This window comes from Anguilla rostrata, chromosome 3, assembly GCF_018555375.3.
Source record: "Anguilla rostrata isolate EN2019 chromosome 3, ASM1855537v3, whole genome shotgun sequence".
NCBI lineage: Eukaryota > Metazoa > Chordata > Actinopteri > Anguilliformes > Anguillidae > Anguilla > Anguilla rostrata.
In genome coordinates, this window is record NC_057935.1 from 48,689,090 (window position 1) to 48,715,108 (window position 26,019).

General features: G+C 44.2%; 1 protein-coding gene across 1 annotated transcript; it reads left to right on the plus strand.

The window, feature by feature from the left end:
- The first annotated feature begins 855 nt into the window (after positions 1-855).
- kpnb3 (karyopherin (importin) beta 3) lies at positions 856-25,152 on the plus strand. The gene is made up of 26 exons (XM_064327963.1): positions 856-1,015; positions 3,759-3,839; positions 10,481-10,673; positions 11,380-11,482; positions 11,876-11,972; positions 12,214-12,318; positions 12,963-13,085; positions 13,775-13,895; positions 14,961-15,048; positions 15,602-15,708; positions 16,087-16,211; positions 16,432-16,521; positions 16,824-16,997; positions 17,600-17,818; positions 18,323-18,406; positions 18,511-18,643; positions 19,070-19,191; positions 19,662-19,758; positions 20,264-20,436; positions 20,945-21,056; positions 21,931-21,986; positions 22,582-22,704; positions 23,245-23,464; positions 23,650-23,878; positions 23,977-24,118; positions 24,279-25,152. The coding sequence occupies exons 1-26, from the start codon at positions 938-940 to the stop codon at positions 24,363-24,365; spliced, it is 3,282 nt and encodes a 1,093-aa protein (XP_064184033.1). The 5' UTR covers positions 856-937; the 3' UTR covers positions 24,366-25,152.
- Positions 25,153-26,019: the final 867 nt, after the last annotated feature.

Consider the following 26,019-nt stretch of genomic DNA (forward strand, 5'->3'; position numbering starts at 1 on the left):
ACATTTAACACAAAATATATGTGGAAAAACAAAACTGATATGAGCCAAAAGGAATGCATGGATGCAATTATTGATTGTTTTTATATATTAATTTCCATAGTTCATCGAACAGAAATAATAACAATCACAGGCATTCTGGAAATGTGTCACTTGGTCAGTAAATAAATAAATAAATAAATAACATGCTCATTGACTAATCGATAACATGACAACGAGATACTTATGAAACATTTCATGACGTTTTTTGAAGTTATTTTTTTAAGAATAGCCTACCATTCTCAATCAAATATACTGAGAAAATGCCCTGTCAATAGAGACTACGCTATTCTATCTTCTAAAGCAATTCAACACTAAATCAGGGCCCCACCCAACCATAAAATCAAACGTCCTTCACCCTACTAAAAAACACCACCATCCATCCATGTGTTGTACTATTTTGTTATGAATAGGGGCCAAATCTATTAATTGATAGTACTGCTGAAATAAATGCTGCCACAATATTCTTTCGAAGTAAGGTATTACTTTCTTGAATACTTCTCTGCTTTTTTGCACATCTCCCGCGCTTTCAGTTGCAATTTCTGTTTTCACATGACATCATCCTCTCGCTCGTTTCCCAACCCACAAAATTTTTAGCGCGGATGCAACGCGGAATCCACCAGTGGCGTTACGGGAAGCTTTTTGTGGCGTTTGCTTGAACCAATAAAAATGTAAGCATTTGCGCAGGCTATCCAATGGCTGGGTGAATTTTGTCTGGAGGACCTTCATCCAATCTTGCAGTTTTGACTCTTGTGGCTACCCAATCTGTTTTGAGGTGGTTCGTTGTTCTCTCCAATCAGATTTTGCGGGTTGTCGTGTCCGGTTCGAGAGGTCGCTCCGCCCGCCGGCTTACCTTCCGTCTTCCTCCAGGCTGTGGCCTCTTTTCTTGGATCGCACTGCAATGGCGGAGCAGCAGCCGTTCTACCTCTTACTGGGCAACCTGATGAGCCCTGACAACAATGTCAGGAAACAGTCAGAGGTATGAAATTATTTCTGTAATGATTTTTATAACAACTGCGGGTGAGAAGGAAACAACTATGTTGTTAGCTAGCTAGAATGGTGTGGAATGGAACCAGCTGTTTAAGGCTGGCCCAGCACACGTGTGAGGCAGCGGGCTTCGTAATAGCGTCAAGTAAGGTATTGGAGTGAAGAAATGTATCCGTAGCTAGAGCGCTCTGTCATCAAGATTGCAGGTTAATTGCTTACGTTAATAAATTATTCGCTGGGCCTTAGCTAGTTAAACAGTGTAATCAAGCGAACAAATAGCTGTCTCTCTTGATGACCATCGTTTAAATTAGTTGCAGCAGTACGTTTGCTAGCTTAGGAGGTAAGTTGGCTAGCTTTCATTAAAAGTGACTGGATGCAGAAATGTATGCTGATTTATTTCTAGCTAACTTATTTGCGTTTTGATTTGAGGTTGATGGTGTATCGCTAACTAGATTAGTTGGCACGCTAGCAGTGCAACCTAGCTATCGCTGTGGCTAGCGAGTGCATAATTTGTTTGTATTCATATATTGGCAAGCTAGCTGTGCTGTCTTGACGAAACGGTCATGAACGTTTGCTAGCTAGTGATCTTCGTGTATGGTGTTTCAAATAAGTGACTCGCTTGCTAATGCTAGCTGAATATCATTCGTTGGCAAGTCGACGATCTTTAGCTAGCTAGTCTCGTTAAGTTGTTAACATGTTCCACGCCGAACAGGTGGGCGTTTCTCTGTCGAAATGGTAAATTTGTTTCCCTTTTGACAGGGTTCACGCTAGTGCCACTGACTTGTTGATGAAAATCGATCATTTGGCTATCATTAGTTACCTAGCCTAACTTTAAAGTAACGTTAGCCAACGCTTGTCCAATATTTCCAGTCAGGTGGAGCCGACAAATTTGGCGTTCTGTGCCGCATGTTTTATTAGTGAGTTGTCTACTAGCTATCTGTGTTGACTTTCGGCTTATTAGCTAAGCAAAGTAATTTGTGTCCCGTGTATGGAGAAAAAGCACGGTCAGAAAATTTTTTTTCCGCAACTATGCAGAGTGCTAGCTAGTCCAAAATCACGCTAAACCATAAATATGTATTCTATCACTATCCGCTCTCTTTTTAGCTAAACGTAAACTGGTTGGTCACTCACTTAAGGCGGGGAAAGCTAATACTTTCACTGGCCTCTCATAGATGACTAGTCAAGTCCCTTTTGGGATTAATGTGAGCTGTCGAGTTAATTCTTTTGTTCCCACTGAGTTTAAGCGTATCATTTCTAAAGCTGAGCGGGGAAGCCATACTGAATTAATGTGGACTCCCGGGTTTGCTACAGCAGGACCTTTCATTTGGATGCGAGGGTTGAATCTTATCACACGGCAGCCCCTCAGCGGTCAGCACATTCTTTAGTGAAGACAATGAGCGGCTAGTGTGCAGCTAATGCCTAGCGAAATCCTTTAGTCAGACACGGGATGAGCTAACGTTACTCCGCTGTCAGGAACATTTCCTCCCTCGCTTTGGACACACTGCGGCGTTTGTTTTATGAGGATTTCTGGTTCATCTTTTTGTCTGAAGTGATGCATGTGTCAGTAAAATATTAAATGGGGCGTTGGAACTGTCGACCTCAGTGTTGTTTTCTAATAAAGAAAATGAACCCTACTTAAGGTCGCACTTAGATAATCTGCCTCTGGCACAGGTGGAAGGTGACAAAGGAAAATTAACTTGTTTTGTGCTCAGGAGGAGAACTATGAAAACAGGCCAGACTGCAATTGACAGCCAAAACTGTATTTCCAGAACTTCTGTACCGTTTAAACCCAGATTGTTTTAGTCTGTTAACTTTAACAGGGCCATTTTTCTGTTGGATTTGGTACATTTAGAATAACTGAATATTGATGTTTTTATTTTAATGCCCTAAATTAATTTTGAAATGGTCCAGAGGCCATTTGCTACAGTTCTATTTAAAGTAGTGACATGTACATGGTTGTTGTTTAGATTTTACATGGTAACACACACATATCAAAGCAAATGGTGTATCCACAGCAATGATTAATACAGGTTTTCAGAGGCCTGTATTTTGTGAATGTTGATGATCTGTGGATGTTGTAACTGAAAGAAGGCTGCTGGTTATGTTTTCTCATTGGCCCGTTAGCTGCTGAGTGTTAGTCACTTTCATGTATGTGTCAATCTCTGAGGTTACTCTGCAATGCTGTGGTACGTGCTAGTCATGCTGCTACCAACATGAATAAAGCTGTTGGCAATGAATTTGACTCTGGTGCAATTGAGAACATATGACACGTCTGCCTATGGTGTGCATTTCCACATTGACTAAGGCTTAAACATCCAGAACATCACTGGAATCCCCACACAGTTTTTGCATTCCGATAATTTTATGTACAACTGGCTGGTAATATGCATAATATAATGAGACCTTATGTTTGGTGTTCAAAGTACTAATTGGGTGATTGTGTCACATGACTGAGTAAACAGGTGTTTACTCTGGGGGAAAGGGAGAATGGCATTCAGTCTTTTTTTTAAATACCGCTAGTATTCTGAAGACATCGGTTTCCTTATGTGCTAAAGAAATGTAATATCCTCCACTTCCTTTCCTCCAGCTGGTGGTGTTTGAGGCCTGATCTGCTTGGTCAAAAGCAGTGCTTGTTTCAGAGGCCTGGTGCCTTGTGTTGCTGTCCTGTAAGCTTTTTTTATGAACTGGCCAGCAGATGTGGTGTAATGTCCTCTGTTGCTTCCCATCTTATGCAGGAGACCTATGACAACATCCCAGGTCAGACGAAGATCACGTTCTTGCTTCAGGCCATCCGAGATGTGTCCGTCGCTGAAGAGGTATGTAGCCTTGGGCCTACGCTGTCATACAGTCAGGGGAAATGAAAGCTCCATGCCAGTCAGTTACTCATGTTAGCAGATCATGAACAAGCCACCCGGCAGTACTGTTGAAGAACACTTCAGTTTGAAAGCTGCCTTTTCAAGTTCCAGTGTGACATTGCTGCTAATTTACTTGAATTGCTGGAGTGAGTTGTCCAGCTGTGTGTAAATTCAGGTTAGGATTTAAGTAGATCTGCGAAGGAAATGTGCAACAATGGTCGCCATTTCCTTTGGCTTCCTTATAATTTCTCCATTATGACTTTCTCGCTTGTTTTTCCATTTTGTTTTAGTAGTAATCGAGTTTCAAGGTTTTTTTCGTCACAAAATGCGTTTGCTTGACGATACAGGTTTTAAAGATGTGCCAGGTATCTATGACTAACGTGAGCTCAATTTTGATCTCTAAAGGATGCCAATTAATGGTGCATTGTGCTACAGTAGCTCTGGGTGCTGCCTTCAGCCACTGACACCCCAGTGGAACTGACCCTTCAATGAGTAGTACAGTAGTGATAACGAGCAGAAATAAAAAGCAGAAAAGCCGCATCATCATCCTCATAAACATGGTAGAGCCCTCAGGATAAAAGGGAATGAAAGTGCATCTGTGAATGAGAGGAAGGTTGAATTTATAGTAGAAGTGCACTGTCGGCCAAGTAAGGGATCAAGAGAGACTAATGTTTTGGTATGAATTAAACATTATTAACATTGCACTCTTCATTATCACAGTATACAATACTTTAAGGTGATTTAAGATTTACTGACCACCTTAAACTGTGATTTAAGAAATGTTTTAATTATAAGGAGAATAAATCCAGAAGTGCCTGCTAGCTTTGAAATTTAAAACTAGGGCCTGTATCATGAAGCAGGATTACTAAATTAGCTGGATAACTGCACTGTGTAAAACCTGGAACAGCCCATGTTCCAGATTTGGGAGAGTTCCATGTTTGACTCGGTGCAATTATCTAGCTAACTCAGTAATCCAGCTTCATGATGCAGGCCTCTTCATGCAACATTTTCAAGCATGGAGAGGGAATACCAGCTGTGAGACGGGTTTTATTAACATGTGGTTAAGCCTCATAGCTAGGGCTATTTTCACCAGTTAAACAGGTAGTTGCGCCATTTTTTTGGCGATATTATAGAAGGCAAAGTAAAAATTTCAGTACGTTTGCCCTTAATTGTGATGGTTAGCCACATACCAGTATTTTGACTATTGGGTGTGATAACTATTCAGCTAATCTGGTAGACGAGCTAGCTGTTAATATTTACACAAGACTTTACACAAGATTTTGTGAAATGAGAATTAAGAATCAGGATTGAAAATTATTTTTTAAATCCATTATCTATTATATTTTGGCTCTGTGGATAGCTATGCTGTGGTATACACATGCACTTTAATTTCCAGTTTCCAGTTAGGTCTATGTTCTGTTTCTTTGATGTATATTAGACAAACCAGAAGCTGCAGTCCTTTAGCAAGATGGTTAGCTGCTACTAAGTCTCAAGTCATACCATATCCTTTGAAGACTAGCAGGCCCACTATTAATCAGTTCAGCTTTACTTTGCTTGCAATTCATTTTACTGTAGCTTTCTCTTGGAGGCATGTGTAGGTCCCAAAATATTAATACAATGTAAATTACTATTATAATAGACAGACTTGTGTAAAATGCCTCCTTAAACCTTTTTGACGAAACTGTGCTTTATTTCCTACGTGGTATTTGAAAATGAGTCGTCTGTATGTTTGTTAGATGTTTACATGTATGTTTTTAGGGTAGAGATTTTTAGGGTAGAGATTTATGGAGTTCAAGTTGTTTTATACTTGTTCTTATCTACTCTCTAGTGGTTAAAGAAGTACCAGCTATGAACTGGATGTTCTCATTAAAGATTCTTTAGTAGCTCATACTTGCCATCCTCCTCACTGTCTGCCTCTAACCAACTTATCTAAGCTTTTTCTGTAAGAAACATTGGCAGTGTTCTAATGAAAGACATCTATCAAATGGAATAATTTTGGGATACAAACTCTGTTCAAATTGTTTTGTTTTATTTATTTATTTAATTTTTTAATTCTGTGACAAGTCAGAGAGGATGCAGAATAGGCATTTGAGTGTACCCAGAGGTAATATTTCTCTCTAATTCTTGATTTTGTAATTCACCAAACACCTACAGATTTTACTTGGTTGTACACACGTATAAGCGATGTTCGCTTAATAGTTTTTACCGAAACTATTGTTCTGTGCAATTTATACGCAAACTTCCTTGTTTAAAAAGTTTATTTTGTTTTTATTTGGTGTAGTGTCATGTGAGGTTTTCGGCCCTGTTGCTTCAGGGTGTGCTGAGTATTGCGTTTCTGAGCATGTGTCATGGAGGCAGATTCCAGTATCATGATACCCGTAGCCAGGTGTGAGGGACCATGTCTGTCTCATAACTCATCTTTTCGGCTATTGGCCTTGTTCCTCATGTTGTGATGTATGCTTAATGCAGGCTGGAAGGCCCTCTTGGCTGATGGGCTTTGCCAAACCAATGGAAAGGGAAGCTTCCGGGCATTGGGGTGAAAGCTGTAGTGTGCTTTCCTGTGGCTGTGATGTCGTCTCTCACACTGATCCCTGCTCTGTGGCCTGGGCAGGATGGGCTTTGTCTGGGTAGTGGGGGCTAGGGGATCCTGCTCTTTGAGTTGCCGGGTGAAGAGGTTTTTTTTTTTTTTTTTTTTTTTTTTTGCAGTGCGGGGTGGGGGGAGTTTGGTTTATTGGGGTGTTCCCCTCTTTGGCTGAGCGCCTATTCTTCCTCAATAGGCCAGAGGCCCCTTCAGTGGGAGGCCCAGTTCAGTTGGACATCTTTTGTAATGGCAGGGCTGGTTGGGCATGACTCCCAGACGCCAAGTCCAACCGTCCTCCCACCCCCCACTGGTCCGGGCTGCTTGATGGCTATGTTGAAGCGTTGCGTGGAAGGAGATGCCTGGTCAGCCTGTTCCAGTGAGCAGAGCACTGGACTCCGCCATCACTGTTAGAGATCCGGGGTTCAGTAAAGCCTGCGTACATTCAGACTGATGTTGGAGGAGGCGGCTGTTTCATTGTATGGGAACTTTATTGTTTAGGCAATAAGGAGCTGTGGGTACTGTGTAAGTGGAGCAATTACAGGATTTACCTGAATGAGCCAAATGTTAAATTGACTTATCATTCCTCTAGATGACTGTTTCTTGGAATACTTTTAGAAAATGATTCCATAAATTTTTTAAATGATTGAGCTGTCGACTATGCCTCCCCAAGGGTTTGTATGTTTTACCATGGATTAACAAGAGAGTTTTCAGTCAGCACTAAGAGGCTCTCTCACATCATTTTTTTCCTGGAGAAAGAGATTGGTCAACTTATAACTTTTCTCTGGATGCCTCCTGACTGACTGGGGCATTCAGCAGAAACGGTTTCACATGAACTGGGCTTTTTTAATGACATCGTAGCACATGAGCTCACTTCTAAGGTCTCCCACAGCAGTGTTCAAATATTTTTTGCACTGCTGCCGTATTTGCTGGAATTTTAATGTCCATAGAAAGCTTTATTGACCTATCCTTCTACTAAACAGATTTTCAGCCAGATGCGTTTATCTGTGCAGTAAGCTCACAACCAGGGTCCTGAGCACATCAAGGTACTTTCGGTGTTTGTAGCAGTTACATATGGTACACATCAGTCACACTTTCTGGTAAAGACTTTTCGATAATTTCGATAATATTTCAGTGCTCGTTCATTCCACGGGGGTCCCATGATTCTTGCTGCGATTTCCTCAGTTTTTACTGCTTTCCATTACTTTTCGGCAATTTGAATGGGAACTGTCATCCTTATCGTAGCACCTTCACCATATTATTGCTGAGAGAAACAAAATGCTAGAATGTCAATTCTAGAATTTTCTGGGATCGAAAATTCAGTCATTTCAGATGTTGTGATGAAATGTTTGACAGCACCTGTCAACAGAGATGCACCTGTTACTGTTGCTGCAGTTGCACCTGTCATTTCAGGCATTAGATGTATTAATTTAATAAATGAATGCCGCTTTTTTCAGTTTTCCATGATTTTCCACAACTTTGCCGTGATTGACAACAATCAACAATACAAGTTGAAAGTCCCATTTTGACATAATTGTCTAAGCAATTGAATGCTCAAAATTGCTTAAAATCATCGACAGCGGTCAAAGAACATCGGTGTTGGCTGGGTTTGTACCCTGAGGCCGACAGTGGTGAAAACTCCGCTTTGTCACAACACCTGCTGAAATAACCAGACTGCGGAGCAGGGATTTCTGAAACAGAATTACCCATAAAATAACCAACTGCTGAAGCAGCCTTATAAGAATAAAGAATAAAACTAAACGCTTTAATTTGCCTGAATTTATTTTCAGGTTATTTTTTTCAGTACTGTATAGTGCTCGAGCAGTCCCCCATCTCTAATAGAGATGTTACTGGGCATGCAGTTACACATTTTAATCTCAATAGCTGTAAAACTGTAATTGACTCAGTCTGTACAATTTTGTTGTCGGTCAATAGTGGCATGTAGAATTTGAATATGGCTAGGTAGCCCTACCTTGCCTGCAGGAGCAATACATAGAATTGACTCCTGTCAGAGCTGTGTACAACATTAAGGAAGTAACATGACCATTTCTCCTTCTACTCCCAAGTTTCCCCCTCACTAGTTTTCAGGTTTGATTCCCTATGTACAGTGAGCTCCATAATGTTTGGGACTGTACTCAACCATTTTAGATTTGTAATTGGTGGTTAAAGTGCTGATTCTTAACTTTCATTAAAGGGTGTACTGCAAGATGCAAACCACTAGTTAGCCATAAAAACAGGACGGCCAGGTTAAACTTCGCTAAGAACTACCTAAAAGAGAGCAATTAAAGGTAGAGCAAAAAAGAGGTCTTGTGGAAAGATGAGACCTAGATTCACTTATCAGAGTGACGGTGTGTGGAGGCCAAAAAGAACTGTCCAAGATCCAAAGCACACCCCTCCCCCCCCAATCTGTGAAACATGGAGGCGGGGGGGTGTTATGGATTGGGTATATATGGCTGCTACAGATACTGGCTCACTTGTCTTCATTGATGTAACTACTTACATCAGTTCAAGCAAATGCCTTCAGACTCATTGGATGGCACTTCATCCAACAGCAATACAACCAGTGCTAAAGCAACAAAGGAGTTTCAATTTTTTCCAAAAATGTTCTATTTTCAGGCGCCCGCCATCCTCAAATTAGGCAACCCCACATGGGGCTGCCACCCACAGTTTGGGGGCCCCTGCATTATGGTTTATGTCATCTTGGCTTCACATTCACGTTAGCAGTTCAGTCAGGAATGTGAGGTAGGAAGTTGACATTTGCACAATTCCTGAATGTGTCGTGATGTCATGTGCGGTAGATGAAGCCAAAGTCTTCGCGTGACCTTCCTTTCCTGCGCTGTTTACGTCTGAGCCAGAGCACCACAAATCATTTGCGGAGGCTGCCTTTTTTGGGCCGTAGCCTAAAAGCAGGCAGCGCGGTTCTGTTTAAGATCGGCAAAGCTGACGTGGGTCGGTCCGCAGGCCCGGGCGCTCGCTCTGCCTGCTGTTCCTGCCGTGGCTCAGGATATTTTTAGAGCCGGGAAACGGGAGCAGCGTGCCCCGGCTCCAGGAGCAGCGGCTCTGCGGTGACTTGTCTTTAAAGCTGCGGCCCCATTCACTCTTCAGTGCTGGTGAATGGGAGTGCTACCCCTGTTTCAGAACCATTCATGTTTTTCCTTTGTGCATTTTAATGTTTTTACCTGTAGACATATAGTTAAATTTGGTTAATTTTGATTTATTTTTTTTGTGATGGACTAAATTGAATTTTAGTAATTTTCATAATGTTTGTTTCAGTCTAGTTTTAATCGATGAAAACTAAAGTAGTTTTAGTTGACAGAGTGAAGCGGCTTTAGTCGATGGAAACTTACCATTTTAGTCTAATTCTAATGAAACATTTTCCATAATTTTCTTTTTGTTGGAATGTTCTTATAAATTATTACTGCCTGACATTTATACACAGATGCCACAATCATTGTAACTTATTGCACAGTATTTCTGTAGGAATATGAAAGAAATATATTCCAGTTCTGGAACTTGGATGGTATTTATCCATCTCTGTCATAGACTACATCTTGATCTGTGCAGAGGTGATTTCTTGGAGGCAAAAAAGGCAATTGCTTCATCTTATGGGGGGGAAAAAAGCAACTTGTATTTTATTTTATGTAAATGGGGTTGAAGACAGGCTCAGCAGGAGAATCAAAACCACAGGCCATTTGATACCGTAAATATTTTAGTATTGAAAAATGTACTTCGCTAACTACCTACATCATGTTATAGTATCTTATAACTAATGTATAAATATAGAATAATTTAAAGAATAAAAAGAAAATTGAATGCGCCTTAAACAAACAAAAAACACCTGCCAGCTTCACATACGCTTTGACATATGACTCTCAGGATGCAAAATAGAAAATGCCACTCAAGCCAATAAACTTAGCTGGGTAGCTAACTTGACTGCAGTGCAAGCCACCAGTCACGGCTTGGCCGCTGGTCCGGTCGGTTTTGGGCGTGCGTCCCGCTGAAGCCCCTCCCCCGCTCTCCCCAGGTCAGGCAGATGGCGGCGGTGCTGCTGCGGAGGCTCCTGTCGTCGTCCTTCGACGAGATCTACCCCTCCCTCCCGCCCGACATGCAGACCGCCATCAAGTCCGAGCTGCTGCTGGGCATCCAGTCCGAGGCCCTGCCCAACATCCGCAAGAAAGTGTGCGACATCGCCGCCGAGCTCTCCCGCAACCTCATCGGTGGGTAGAACCGGCCGGACCAGGGGTGCCGAACGGGGTCTCGGGTAGCCCAGAGCAGGGCTAAAAATGCCAGGTTCTTCCTGCTAAGATCCACATGGGCTGAGCAATTGTCTGGGGTCTCTGAAATCGGGTAAATCGGAGCTTGAGTTCTGCACACCTGGTTATGAGCCCCAGGGTGTATCGTCATTGTTAATTTGACGCGCAGCATTTGGTTATCTGCTTAGACATTAAGTATGCCTTTAAGTGCATCTACATTAGATTTTGGCAACAATCGCTCTTGAGTATTGATTGTGGAAAATACATTAAACGGAAGGTCACGTACGTTTTGGAATTGGCCACCATGATTTGTTTTAAAATGAAATGGCCTGATTTAGTTCACGTGACTTTTTAAAGTCCCGTGTGATGTATAGGTATCCATATTTTATGGCCTATATGTTCCTAGCTCAAAGCAAAGGGCCACTTGTACAGGCACAGAGTGCCACCCCCGCAGCTGATTAATGGTCCGTACAACAGCGCAGTTACGTACTGTCATCGGATTAAGAGTATTTGAGTATTTTACATGCCCCTCCCCCCAAGGAAAACCGTTTCCCCCCCCCAGTCTACTAAAATGCCGGCCACTTGTGAAGATGGGTGGGTTTTGCTGCAGTTGAGTGTGTTCTGATCCAGGCCAGTGGAGTCCTCATTCATGTGCTTGTCCTCCCCTCAGATGATGATGGTAATAACCAGTGGCCCGAGGTCCTGAAGTTCCTGTTCGACTCTGTGAACTCTCAGGATGTGGGCCTGCGGGAGTCTGCCCTGCACATGTTCTGGTGAGCCTGCTGTGACCTCACACACGGCACCTGCTTCTTCCCTCCAGCACTGGCCATTTTCTGTTTGGTCTTAGCTCTAAGTTTGTAAGTTTAAAACTGGTGGTTGGTTTTCATATTAAATGATTTTTCCATTAAATTATTTGTCTATTTAAAAAAACCACTAAGATAATGTATCAGTAGTGAGCAACTTTAGCCAGTTATTCTATGGATTTATTTTGACAGTATCTTTTGATTACTCAAAAGTTCAAGTTACAAGCGCGCGCGTGAGTGTCTCTGTTGGACCCGATTTCTTTTGGCTCTTCTTCACTCGCTCCTCAGTCTGTGAACAGTGCGTAGCCAGCGTATAACTGCACGTCAGAGTCCGGCAGTGTTTAATGCGTGTGTGCCTTGTAGGAATTTCCCGGGGATTTTTGGGAACCAGCAGCAGCACTACCTGGAGGTGATCAAGCGCATGCTGGTGCAGTGCATGCAGGACGAGGACAACCCGCCGGTGAGCAAGGCCCACGCCTCCGTCCTCCCTGAGCTTCAGAGACCCGCCTTTCCCCGTCCAAACCAGGACTTTTCTGTCCCCTTACTTCACGTGATCATTTTCTTATGATGGCGAATGCAATACTTTTGCCCAATGAAAGCATTCCTTAGATGGAGTGAATTTGAAATTGGTCATCGCTGGTCACTGCAGGGGCCTGTGGTGGAAATCTTTCTGATCATTCTGTTATATTGTTCTGCTCCAGATCAAAACCCTGGCGGCCCGGGCTGCGGCCTCCTTCGTTCTGTCCAACGAGACCAACACGGCCCTGCTCAAGCACTTCTCCGACCTGCTGCCGGGAATCCTTCAGGTGAGACCCGTGCCCCGTGCCTGACCCCGGGCTGACCCTCTACTGACCTCTCACCATCCAATCAGAACGTGTGGAGTCACAGCTATGGCTCTTCTGACCTCACGCCATCCAGTCAGAACGTGTGGAGTCACAGCTGACCTCACGCCATCCAATCAGAACGTGTGGAGTCACAGCTATAGCTCTTCTGACCTCACGCCATCCAATCAAAACGTGTGGAGTCGCAGCTATAGCTCTTCTAACCTCACGCCATCCATTCAGAACGTGTGGAGTCACAGCTATTGCATGAATATGTACGGAGGACTGGCTATAACGCAGGAGGAAATTGGGACATGCAGCTCTAGTCTTGTCATTGTGCTTATGTGAAATTGTAGCATAACTGCTGACGTGTTGTAATGGATGTTGGCAACAAAGTAGCCAATTTTAATAGTGGTGATGGAGCACACAGCAGAGTATCAGGCTTAGTGTTCATTTATCTAGCCTTATGAATGATACATAGGATGTAAGCTGTGCAGTCCACCCTGGACGAAGCTCTGCCTGTCATTTAAATCTCTGAGCGTGTTCTGTGATTGATAAATGGCTCAATATGCTCGTTGCATTAACGTGGTGAGCATTGTTTATTTTCTTATTTTTCTTCTCGCGCACAGGCCGTGAACGAGTCCTGTTACCAGGGAGACGACTCCGTGCTGAAGTCGCTGGTGGAGATCGCCGACACCGCGCCCAAGTACCTGAGACCCCACCTGGAGCCCACACTGCAGCTCAGCTTAAAGGTGAGCCCCTCCAGGGTTACCACGGCGCTAACGCAACCTGCCTGCAGTGGAGGCTTGGGTATGTGAACACAGGAACAGTGCCACTCGCCTTTATTTCCTGTTCTTTTCTCATCATCATCAGAGTGCTCTTATACAGAGGCAATCCCTTGGCACACACTTTTAAATTAAAGTTCAGTTTATTACTATTTTAAAAAATTTTGGGTAACGTTAAGGTGTTTCCCGCTGGCCAGGGCTCAGCTCTCGATGAACGACTGCTTAATTTGTCAGTTCGGATTTGTCTGCCTGCCATTGGAGTTATTTTCTGCAGTAAGGATCAGATCAAAAAAGGATCAAAAGAAAATGTCGGCATTAAGTCTTTGCATCACAAGCGCCAAATAAAAATGATTGCGTCTAATAAAAGGTGACCTGAGACCAAAGCCAGTTTTTTTTCCCTCCTTTTTTTGGTCAACGAGTGGAACAGTGTGCCAAGTCATGTAGTAGAAGCAGAGACTCTTGGGTTAAGTCCAGGCTCGACACAGTGCTGAATACCCTTCAGTGTACCGGTACATTGTGAGCTTGGATGTTCTGAATGGCCTGTTCTAGTCTATTGAGCTTGCTGCTGTTTGAAACTGTTTTATTGGAGCTAAGCTGGCAGTAGACGGGCTTGAGTTTGCTGTAAAGTTGAACGTTGCGTCGCTGTGCTTCCCCAGCTGTGCGCAGACACCAACCTGACCAACATGCAGAGGCAGCTGGCGCTGGAGGTGATCGTCACGCTGTCCGAGACCGCAGCCGCCATGCTGAGGAAACACAACAACATCGTGGCCCAGAGCGGTAAGGGACCGGCCGTGTCTGCTGCACAGCGGGATATCTGGGCGCTTTAGGAAATCTTTGGTAGAGCCCTTTAAAGAAAAGTTTTCCATGCATTACGTTACATTTATTTAGCAGACGCTTTTATCCAAAGTGCATGTCATGGTCATGGCCATGCATTGATTTGTACTTTATTTTTAAAAAAATGTTCTCCCCCCTGTTTGGAATGGCCAGTCCTTTTTATCCGTGCCCATTGCTGGAACATCTTCAGTCACGGTACCATTGGTGGGCCTTTCTGCCCCCTGGGCAAGGCTACAGCCAGTTACGCGTCCGACAAGGTTTTCAGTCATTTATACACTAGAACAGTGCCTTAAGAATAGGACCACTCAAATGGCCTCCTAGGGACCTTTCATTGGCAGTCAGAGAATCGGCCAGTCATTATAGGAGGCTTGCAAGGTGGAGCCTGTTGTACTTTTATAAAATATGGTCGTTTTATTTTGCTGTAGCCAGGTGGGCCATTAATTTAAAAACAAGGTCTCTCTTAACAGGTAGCTGTGTGAGATTCCATTGGGTATAAGTTTTGTTTTACTTGGGAAAAGCTCACTTGTGATATGGCAGTGGAGTAAATTGTCTGGTTAAATTAGTATTTATTATTGGGTCTTGCTGCTCCTCAGTGCTCTGGCAGGCAGTGTTATTATTTCGCCTGTTCTGATCTTCCTGTTCTGATTCCACACTTATCCCCAGCTCTGATGGGATGAGAATGCGACCTGCATATCGATCAGTTTTATAGAAATGCCCTCTGACTTGCAAAGCTCATTAAAATTCACATGAAGTGCCATCCTTTCTTTATTTGGGACAGTGTGCCTAAATGACACAGAGAACCAGTGGGTACACCCCAGCATGAAGAACAATGTAATATTTGCTTGTTTCTCTGGCAGATCTTCCAGTATTTAACATGTGGCCATGATGATATTTCTGATATTTTTAAGTCTTTGGTTGGGTTTCCTTTGTGACCATGAAGTGTTGTAAAAACAGGTGGTATGCTGAGAGAAGTGCATCATGCTAATCGTCCATATTGTTTCTGCTCAGTCCCCCAGATGCTGGCGATGATGGTGGATCTGGAGGAGGATGAGGAGTGGGCCATGGCAGATGAGCTGGAGGACGATGACTTTGACAGGTACGGCTCCCTCTGCTGTTCAGTGGCCACCCAGCACCTCTACGGCTGCCCAACCCTGTTCCTGGTGATCTACCGTCCTGTAGGTTTTCATTTCAACCCTAATTTGGCACGCCTGATTCTACTAACCAGCAGCTCAACGAGATCTCTAGCTGTTGAATGAGGTGTGCTATGTTAAGGTTGGTGTGAACCTGCAAGGACAGTAGATCTCCAGGAACAGGGTTGGGCAGCCCTGCTCTACACGGAGAAAGGAAATCTATCCTTGAGGTGTTATTTCTGCCGATGTGTTTACACCAGTGCTGTAGTTATGTGCCAGAAAAGGGAGCCCCTGGCTGTAGAATACAGTGCGTTTGTCTGACTGGTTACTTGGTCGCTTTGGCTTGCTGTGGGCGGAGAGGCAGCAGCAGAAGGCAGCCGTGCCCTTTGAGGCAGTGAAATTGTAACTGCCGCACGACAGGCAGCCTGAGCAGCATAATGGGGCTTTTATTGTAGCGTCTCTGAGCCCCATCGAGACGGGCCATGCAGTTTAAACGCTCTTATTTCCCTCCCCACGCAGTAACGCGGTGGCGGGCGAGAGCGCTCTGGACAGGATCGCCTGCGGCCTGGGAGGCAAAATCGTGCTGCCCATGATCAAACAGCACATCATGCAGATGCTGCAGAACCGTGAGTACACGCAGGTGCACACACACGTATGTGCACATGTACATGCATGCACACACTCATATTTGTCATTTAACTAGGTTGAGTGTGTTGTTTGCAACAATTTTGCCTGGAGGCTCAGTAAATAGAAACGCATGTATGAACATACATCTTCCCCATTCACGACTTTCAATGTTACTCAAAAACCTCAGCCTTCGCTACATCACACTCATCCCACTGAGTAAAACTTCAACGAGCATCTCCTATATTAATTCCCACGTTGGTCATTAAGCAGACAATGAAATTTCTATGAACGCAAATGCATTCACTTTAAGAATGCGTAATGATGCTGATGCTAAAAGTCTTGCTAGCCCTTTAGTGTGGTTTTGACTGTGTCTGCAGCGGACTGGAAGTACCGGCACGCTGGCCTCATGGCCCTGTCGGCCATTGGAGAGGGCTGCCACCAGCAGATGGAGGCCATCCTCAATGAGATCGTCAGCTTTGTGCTGCTCTTCTGCCAAGACCCAGTAAGTCCCACTTACCTTCTGTAGCTGACCTTGTCCCTGTAGTACATGCTTTGTACTTATACTTGCAATGTATAGATGTTCACTGTAGTCAGGTGAAGTACCTTAAAGGGCATATAACAGCAGGTTTAAAATGGCTTCTCTTCCTTGTGCTGTTTAAAGCTGGATGTTAGGTACTGAGTTCTTAGAGGCTCTTTCCAATGACTTCCCGCTCCTCTTGCAGCACCCCAGAGTCCGCTACGCTGCCTGTAACGCCATTGGACAGATGGCCACAGACTTTGCCCCCACCTTCCAGAAGAAATTCCACGACAAGGTACGGTATTTGAACTAAGCAGACCCAAGGACCAGCCCCAGTGGCTGTGAAAGACACCGTCACTGAAATCTGCTTTGTCTGAAGGGTGCATGATGTGTAAAGCTGAAGTTTTAAATGGTGCATACTCGAGGGTCGTTGGTCATTGGTCACTTCCTCCCTGACTGACCTAGCTTGCTCTCTCATTGGTCATCTCCTCCCTGACTGACCTTGGTTGCTCTGTCATTGGTCATCTCCTCCCTGACTGACCTTGCTTGAGCTCTCATTGGTCATCTCCCTGACTGACCTTGCTTGCTCTCTCGCAGGTCATCTCGTCCCTGCTCCAGACCATGGAGGACCAGACCAACCCCCGCGTCCAGGCTCACGCCGCCGCCGCACTCATCAACTTCACAGAGGACTGCCCCAAAGCCCTGCTCATCCCCTACCTGGACAACCTGGTTCAGCACCTGCACGTCATCATGGTGGCCAAGCTGCAGGAGGTAGAGCCAGCACACACTGGAGCTCATCTGAACTTATGCATGTTATACAGTATATGTGCATCCTTAGGGATTTTTTTTCCTGTGTGCGTCATGCATTTTTCAGAAACTGCCTTAACATGAGGTCAGCTAACGGTCAGCTCAAGAAAGTTTTGCAACTACTTCATTAAAAAGGCTGTGTTTATATTTCAGGATTCTATTGTGGTCTCATTTTAGGAGCATTTCCTCCTGAAAATTGCTGTCTCCTAACTGGAAAAAGAATTTAGGGAGGACATCTGCTAATTGTGATGCATTAGTGTGCTCCTAAATTATTCAACTTTTTTTCCCTCCTAATATTTTCGGTTAGTACAAAAATGTTAGTACAGAACCCTGTATTTTCAGCTCTGCTTATTGCTGTTAAATAATGTGAACCCACTGGCACAGCTCAAGTAAACTGCTATGAAAGTGACCAGGAAAATGACACCAGCTGGAATAAGCATGTTCGCAGCCCTAGAGTATACTTTAGTGCAGACTGTTTCTCTACAATATGAGCACATGTAGAATATGTCCTGGAGGTGTGAATGAACCCATGGGAACTCTGCTCACCATGCTGTCTCCTCACACAGCTGATCCAGAAGGGCACCAAGCTGGTGCTGGAGCAGGTGGTGACCTCCATCGCGTCGGTGGCGGACACGGCTGAGGAGAAGTTTGTGCCGTACTACGACCTGTTCATGCCCTCGCTCCGGCACATCGTGGAGAACGCCGTGCAGAAGGAGCTGAGGCTTCTGAGGGGCAAGACCATCGAGTGCATCAGCCTGATCGGCCTGGCTGTGGGCAAGGAGAAGGTATTTAATATACACCTGAACACCATCCGTTTAATATACACCTCAACACCATCCGTTTAATATACATATCAACACCATCAGCCTGATCGGCAAGGAGAAGGTACTGCACGCGGGGTTAGTGTACATATCACCACCATCAACCTCATTTAATGTACACCTCAACACCATCAGTACCATTGTCCTAGCGGTGGGCAAGGAAAAAGGACCACCCACCATTCCCTTATGCAGGTTTAATGCTGGTGCATACTGGTTCCTGATATGTAAAGAAATGAAGCGCTTTCAGCGTTTAATCGTTTCCAGCATAAAGGGAGATTTTTAAATTTATGAAGGGAATTAAAATTGAAGTAAAGATTTTTCAGGTTGACTTAGTTATTAGGGGATTATAGGCTAGAGTTTGGCTAGAAGTTACTTTTGGTTAGAATTTTCCATCTTTGCTACAAGTCTGGCAGTAGAGTTCAGTCTTAACAGCATTTTGGTAAGAGTCCATGTCTTCGCTCTTCTCAGTTCATGCCGGACGCCTCGGCCGTGATGCAGCTGCTCCTGAAGACCCAGACCGACTTCAACGACCTGGAGGACGACGACCCCCAGGTGAGCGTTGAGCCACGACTACGACTGTCCCCAGATTCGAGCTCTTCCGCGGCGTTTGGAAGAGCTCGCGGTGCTGACGGTGACTCTGTGGGCCCTGTGTGCAGATCTCCTACATGATCTCGGCGTGGGCCCGGATGTGTAAGATCCTGGGGAAGGAGTTCCAGCAGTACCTGCCCGTGGTGATGGGCCCGCTCATGAAGACCGCCTCCATCAAGCCTGAGGTGGCCCTTCTGGACAGTGAGTCTCTCCTTTAGTGTTTTTGCCAACAGCGTTTTGTGTGTGGTAGGGAGAGGGCACAACCTGTCTGCAAAGCAGGCCAAGGACTGTGAGTGGGTCTCTACAGAGTAGGAGGGTCATTCAGAAAGTCAGTGTAGAACAAAATGCTGTACTGATGAGATCAGAATTGCTGCTTGGGGTAATGGTAATAGTATTTTGAAGTAATGTCGAACGTTGCGTACATTTCACTGTTTTGAAGACCACCTCCATTTCTGAAGTGTTTGCATCTGAGAGGGTTTACTGTGCGCGTAAAAGTTAAAAGCTCCAGATACGTGGCACAGGTGTTCTTTAACTGCGTCATAAACTACGTCAGCGGGTTATACAAGGCGCTTTACGGCGACGCGTACGCGATTCAAAGTGGTCTTTCCGTCACGGTCAACCCTCCAGCCCAAGACATGGAGAACATGTGTGAGGACGACGGCTGGGAGTTTGTGAACCTGGGCGACCAGCAGAGCTTCGGCATCAAGACCGCCGGCCTGGAGGAGAAGGCCACCGCCTGCCAGATGCTGGTGAGTCTTCCAGGCCCAGAGTTGGGCTGAGGCGTGGGGCTAGAGGGACAGGCTCTGCTCCTGTCTTCTAGGCCAGTCTCTGTTGAAAGTAAATGAAATGGAGGTAAGTTAACTGTAAGGTAGTGCTAGTAGGAGGCATGTGTATATTAAATGGAATTGTGTCATTTGGCATGCTTTTGGCAGTACTGCTCTGGTTGCCATGTCCATAAAGCACCGTTGAAATTAAATTTGTACAGCTCTGATGAATTAAGTGCTCGGATTACATGGGGAGCCGGTGGATGTGTACAGGCAATCAATTATTCAGTTTGAGAATTCAATTTTTTGTGTTTGGAGAGAGTAGTGTTACTGTTACTGGATGGATAATGCTCTTTGACAGAAGTTTTTACTGGCAGGCTGTTGGTATCCCTATTGCAGCATGTTTATGAAAATAATATTTTAAATAAATGCATTTGTTGTTTGCCTCCTCTTAGGTCTGCTATGCTAAAGAACTGAAGGAGGGATTTGTGGAATACACAGAGCAGGTGGTGAAGCTGATGGTCCCGCTGCTCAAGTTCTACTTCCATGACGATATCCTTCCCCTGGAGCCTTGAAATGTCCAATCAGGAGAATAGAAGCATTTGTGCTAATCAGTCACCTGACATGAATCATCAAGTCACGCTTGCAACCAGTTATGCTACACTATATTGGATTTCTGCTTGAACTAAAGTGGCTTAGTTTGTTGGTTCTAATGAGCGATTTAATCTTATTTTAAACTAGAATTACTGAAATGGATGTTGGTGCGCTTTGGATGCCCTTGGACCATCTGTTTTTCAGAAGCACTTGTGCATTTCAGAACACCATTAATTGACTTTGCACCAGGTCAAATTTAACTTGATTTTAGCTAAAAGCTTAATTTTTTACGGTCGCCTAATAAAAACCGCTCCACGCACATTGGAGCCTAAAGCATATCCCTGGTAGATTAGAGTCCACTCCCGGTTCAGTGTGTGAGTCACGTAATGCTGAAAAGCTGGAGTGAGAGCTGATTGGCGTGTATGAACATGCTGATGCCAGTGTGGTCCTTGACTGTGCCCACGTGTGCGGGTGGCAGCGGCCGAGTCCATGCCCCTGCTGCTGGAGTGCGCGCGGGTGAGGGGGCCCGAGTACCTCACCCAGATGTGGCACTTCATGTGCGACGCCCTCATCAAGGCCATCGGCACCGAACCCGACTCCGACGTCTTATCCGAGATCATGCATTCCTTCGCCAAGGTAACCTCCCTGAGAGCCGAGAGAGCTCCGAAGCACTGCCTGAACTCGCGAAAAGTAGCACGTTTATTTTAAATGTCGTTTTTTTGGTCCTTCTGACCTTCAGAGAGGCTTTTCAAAGCTCTGGCTTGTAGCTTAGTTCAGCTTGTTAAACCTCTTTTTTCCCTCTCAAAATGCATATGTGGAAGTTTTCTTCATTACACGAGTTTTACAATACAATAATAATTACAATAACTTTTGTTCCACCTGCAAAAAATATTTGCTCATGAAAAGTCCTGCTTTCTCAACATTCCCAAGAAAAACTTTGAGAGTTTAACAGTTGAGAGCTCTGGTGTTGTCTGTTCTCTTCAGTGAGTAGTTTTAGTTAAAGCTTAAAATCCTGGGCATTGACACAAAGGCACCAATTTTAGAGCCAAAATGGCTTCCACCCCAGCCAATAGAAGTGAAGCTGTTGACCCTGAAACGTTTGTGAGGTTGTTGAATGGTGTTGATGAGCCTCTCTGTCTCTCAGTGTATTGAGCTGATGGGAGATGGTTGCCTGAACAATGAGCACTTTGAAGAGCTGGGAGGAATCCTGAAGGGGAAGTTGGAAGAGCACTTTAAAAACCAGGAGCTGAGACAAGGTGAGCATTGGTCTTTAGCAGAACTAGCACACATGCACCATATTATATATGTGCTAAATGGATATGTTTAGTACATCTAGGTCATATGCACCCCAGCACATATTTGCTAAATGTTTGTATAGCATGCAAGCAGCTAAGCAAATATGATAAATTGGCCTATTTACCATATCTTGCTGTGTGTCTTTATTATTATTAAATTATTCACACCTCTGGGGGAAAAAAACCTAACTACTCAGCTATAGGTTTATTCTTTACTGTGGAAAATATTCTGCTTTAATAATCATTCAGGTTCAACCAAATTAACATAAATTCTGAAATATACATTTTTCATAAAAAGATGTCAAATGTTCACACCTATGGATCTCCAGCTGTGGCTCTTAATTATTCCTGAGCCATCTGCCTCACTGCATGTGGGCTGGGTCTCGTTAAAGTGCTTTAACCCACAACCTCTGCCAGTCGGTTTTACCACTGTTGCAGTGATTTTTTTTTTTTTTTTTTTTTTAAGTTTATAAAGTCAGCAGACTTCTTCAAGTTACCCTTTGTCTTGTTTCTTCAGAAAGCTCTTTTCTCATAGTTATGGATGAAATGTATATTTTGCGTGTGTGCAACCTCATTTTTATGAAATGGTGAGCCTGGAGGCTGCAGTTTTATTCCCTAAGATTGAGATGAATTTAGTTGCCATGTTAATACAGATTTTATTGTCAATTTTATTTTAATGAATGAATATTTTTCCAGCCTCATTACCTGCTTTTATGTTCTACACCCTCCATTGCTTGTGTTTATCAAGGGTGTAAAATAATTTTGGACAGCAGGGTATTTAGAAGCCTTTAGTGTCTTTCTGTTCTCCCTCATTTAAATTTCTTTTTTTATTCAGCCAAAAGACAGGATGAAGATTATGATGAACAAGTGGAGGAAACGTTACAAGATGAGGTAAGCATACAGCACAAATGTAACTGTATTAGAGGAGGGCACATTAGGTAACGTTAGCATAATAGCAGCTGAATGGCTAGCTGATAAATTAGCATCATACATCAGCAGCTTGGTGATAATTTAGTTGGGTATACTCTGATTGCCTGCCTGTTTTTATCTGATTACCCTTACTGTAATTAAAGGCCAGTGGACAGTGATTGATACCTTGCTAGCCAACTAGACATAGATACCTTTGAAGTTTATTTCTGGAACTTGTTGAGGTAGCTGGCTAGTGATAAATGCACTTGTAAATCACATTGAGGTAATATAACTAGGACAAGGAAGCTGTTGCGAGGTCACTTGGCTGTGTAATTAAAGCAGTCAAGCTGTTTTATATATTGATGTAGATTGTTTCTTAGTTTTTTACAGCATCTTGGAAACATGTGGCAAAAATAACATCTATGATAAAAACCACTTGTCCACTATAGGACATCCAGTAAAAAGATTTTAATTAGATTCCAAGTGCTTTTCTCATTTGTTGGTCTTAACTGGTTTTCAGTTGTGTATTTGAAATCAATGGTGTTACGCATTTGTCCCTTCCATTTTCGTGATTTAGGATGAAAACGACGTGTACATCCTAACGAAGGTGTCGGACATCCTGCACTCTGTGTTCAGCAGCTACAAAGAAAAGGTGTTGCCCTGGTTCGAGCAGCTCCTGCAGCTCATAGTCAATCTCATTGTGAGTACCTCCACTCCAATAACCAATATGGGATGTGTTTCTAACTGTACTTCAATCCTCTTTGGGAAGCATTTCCATGTTTTGTTAGGATTTTGCAATGGGGTCACACTGAATGTTGTTTCACTGCAAATGACATAGTTGAAAGTGTTTGGATGGATAAACCAAGCGTTCATCAGATAAATTTTACTACTTTTCCTTGGGGTGGGACTGGTGTGTGTAGACTAAAGCCAGCTTTCCCTGTAGTTTAGGGAATTTTTACTGAAAGATTTTTGTTGGGAAAGCCTAACTGATTATTGAAGAAGTTTAAAATGGGGCTCATACGCTGACGAATGATGGAGAGACGCTGGAGGGCCATCTAATTTTTTCAGCTTTGTCTGTGCTTTTTTTAGATCTGCATTTTGCATTAAAGGTTTAAAGAAGTTGAACTTTTGATAGATTGCAGTTTGCACTTTAACCCATTTACCGTTTGCCTGTTTTCCTGCCTGTGTGACGTGGTGGCGGGTAACTGCAGTTCTGAGCCTTGCTTTTGCCTCCCTGCAGTGTCCGCACAGGCCGTGGGCCGACAGACAGTGGGGCCTGTGCATATTCGATGACGTGGTCGAGCACTGCAGCCCCTCCTCCTTTAAGTACGCAGAGTACTTCCTGCGGCCCATGCTGCAGTCCCTGTGCGACCCCAGCCCCGAGGTGCGGCAGGCGGCTGCCTACGGAGTGGGCGTCATGGCGCAGTTTGGTGGGGAGAGCTACAGGCCCTTCTGCACAGGTAATGTACAGTACTGCACAGTGCCTGTGCAGTAGGTCTCAATGCAGAAGTGTCTTAACTCCCCACAGACACTGGAAAATGCTGCATGGTGCAATATTTCTTTCGTCTCCATGAGAAGATGCTCCAGTGGAGGTTGGTGGTGGTACATCAGATTTGTATTAACGTTACGCTGTCTGTTCTGACAGAGGCCATTCCTCTCCTGGTGGGTGTGATCCAGGCAGCCGAATCAAAAGCCAAAGAGAATGTTAATGCCACAGAGAACTGCATCTCCGCCGTCGGCAAAGTGATGAAGTTCAGACCAGAGTGTGCCAACGTCAGCGAGATCCTTCCCCATTGGCTGTCCTGGCTGCCCCTCAACGAAGACAAAGAGGAAGCCGTGCACACATTCAACTTCCTGTGTGACCTTATTGAAAGGTGAGGCCGGCATGTTCTGTGCGTGCGCACACAAAATATGCATGGGGTTGTTCTGCTTATCCAAAAGATGCTGAGATGGAAATCTGGCTTTCCTACAGCAACAATCCCATCGTCCTTGGACCCAACAACTCAAATCTTCCCAAGATTTTTTCCATCATCGCCGACGGAGTCGTGAACGAGTCCATGAAACGCGAAGACGCATGTAGCAAACGGTTGGCAAACGTTATTCGTCAAGTACAGGTCAGTCCAGTATCTTTTTTGTTTCCTTTACATTTTTTTCCTGAACCAGTGTGTTTTTTCAAATTTTCGATTTTTTTTAAACTAGCATCACTTCAGAGGAATTAACACTAGCTTTACTGTGGATTTGAGATGAGAGCAGTGTTGTGTGTGTGCCCCCTAGACTTCTGGAGGACTGTGGACGCAGTGCGTATCGTCGCTGAACGAGCCGCAGCAGAAGGCGCTCCAGGACCTGCTCAACACCGCTTGAAAGGCCTTAACCGTCTGTCTGCACCTGTAAACCCTGCTCCTGATAATCTTCTGTGCCCCATACCCCCTTTTTTCGAGCAACGGACTGTAGCATGAGCGGACCTCCGGTGCAGCCTGCTCCCAGCTCCCTCCCCTCGCCCCCCCACAAGCCTAGCTGCGGAGTCCAGGTCTGCATGTGCGGTTGAGTCCCGCCCCAGGGGAACCCCCCCTCCCCTCCCCCAAGACACAACCACATTACCGTTACTTGACACTCAAGAGTATTTTTCTATCCGAGCGTCACCCTCATCTCGGTGAAAGGGAAGAAGGAACAAAAGAAAAAACAAATTAGGAATTAATCGGTCATCCGTTTTACTGTTAGGCATAATGAATTTCTGGTCTTCACATTGTATTTTTCTCTCCCCCTTTCCTTTCAGTTACTCATGTAGGTGTGCGATGTAACAGTGTAAGCATTTCTGTTCACCTAGTGTTAAACTGTGCTAACAGGAGGGCGCCAGTTAGATAGCCAAGCCTCCTTTACCCGGCGTCACGGCGGACTGGAGTAATGTCAGCGGGAGGTGTGGCAGGGGTGACCACCTCCTGCTGGGATATCTTTGGGTTTTTTTTTTATTTTAATTTTTTTATTTATTTTTATTTTCTTTTTGTAGACCAGCCTGAATTGCTGAAGGAGGGATGCTTCCCTGTGCAAAAAAAAAGCTGTTGGGCCAGCTTTCCAGTTCAGCTCTGAAAGTTAATGGCATGTCTAGCAGTAGCTCATTCACTCCATGAAATAAACAGCGATGGGAAAACAAGACTGTCTTTTTCTTTTATTTACCAAATGGAAATCTGTGCCTCTATTCAATGGGAGCAGTCGTCCAAAAAAGACAATAGGCTGTTTTGATACACTTCAACTGGAGGGATTTTGGTCATTTATGCATTTCTCTTCATGGAAATTTGTGAAAGTGTAAATGATTTAGTATCTCACCATATCCCCCAGAAATCCATCAGAAAATTCACTGGTGTTTTTGTGTATAAAATTTTAAGGTGGATTGAGCTCTGGAATGCAGTGGCTGAAATATGACAATCCATTAATCATTTTTACGTGACTCTGATGTCTGAAGATTGGAGCGTGCAGCCTTATCCTTCACCTTAGTTGCAGCAGTGCTGGAATGATATTCATCACGGAAACTGCTTGTAGATTTGAAACCTGAATACATTGTGGTTGCTGCTGCTTGTCAATTACATTTTGATGTTTCACATGCATTCCACTTGGTGTTTGGTTATTTCAAGGGCAGTATGGGCTTTTCCTGAAAATAACTTGTAGCTATGACCAAACGGTGACGGTCTAGTTTGTTTTAGTGCGACATACATTTCCGAACATAGTTCTCTTTGGTCTTCTCCGCGAAGATAAAAATGAAGTTCTATCAGTGCTATAGCCACAATTAAATGTATATTGCTCCCATTAATTTGTGCCAGATTCGAAATCTGTACTCAAAATTCTAGCGGCATCCATACAGTGATCTACTGTTGACAGGTTGAGAAATGATTGTACGAAAGGGCACAGGGTTTAGGAATGCATGTGTTTAAAAAGAAAAAAAAAAGACGTTGCCTTTTCGAAAAAAACGTGCGTGCATAATTTCATTCCGGGGTTTCGCAATAAAAACATTCCTTGAAATTTC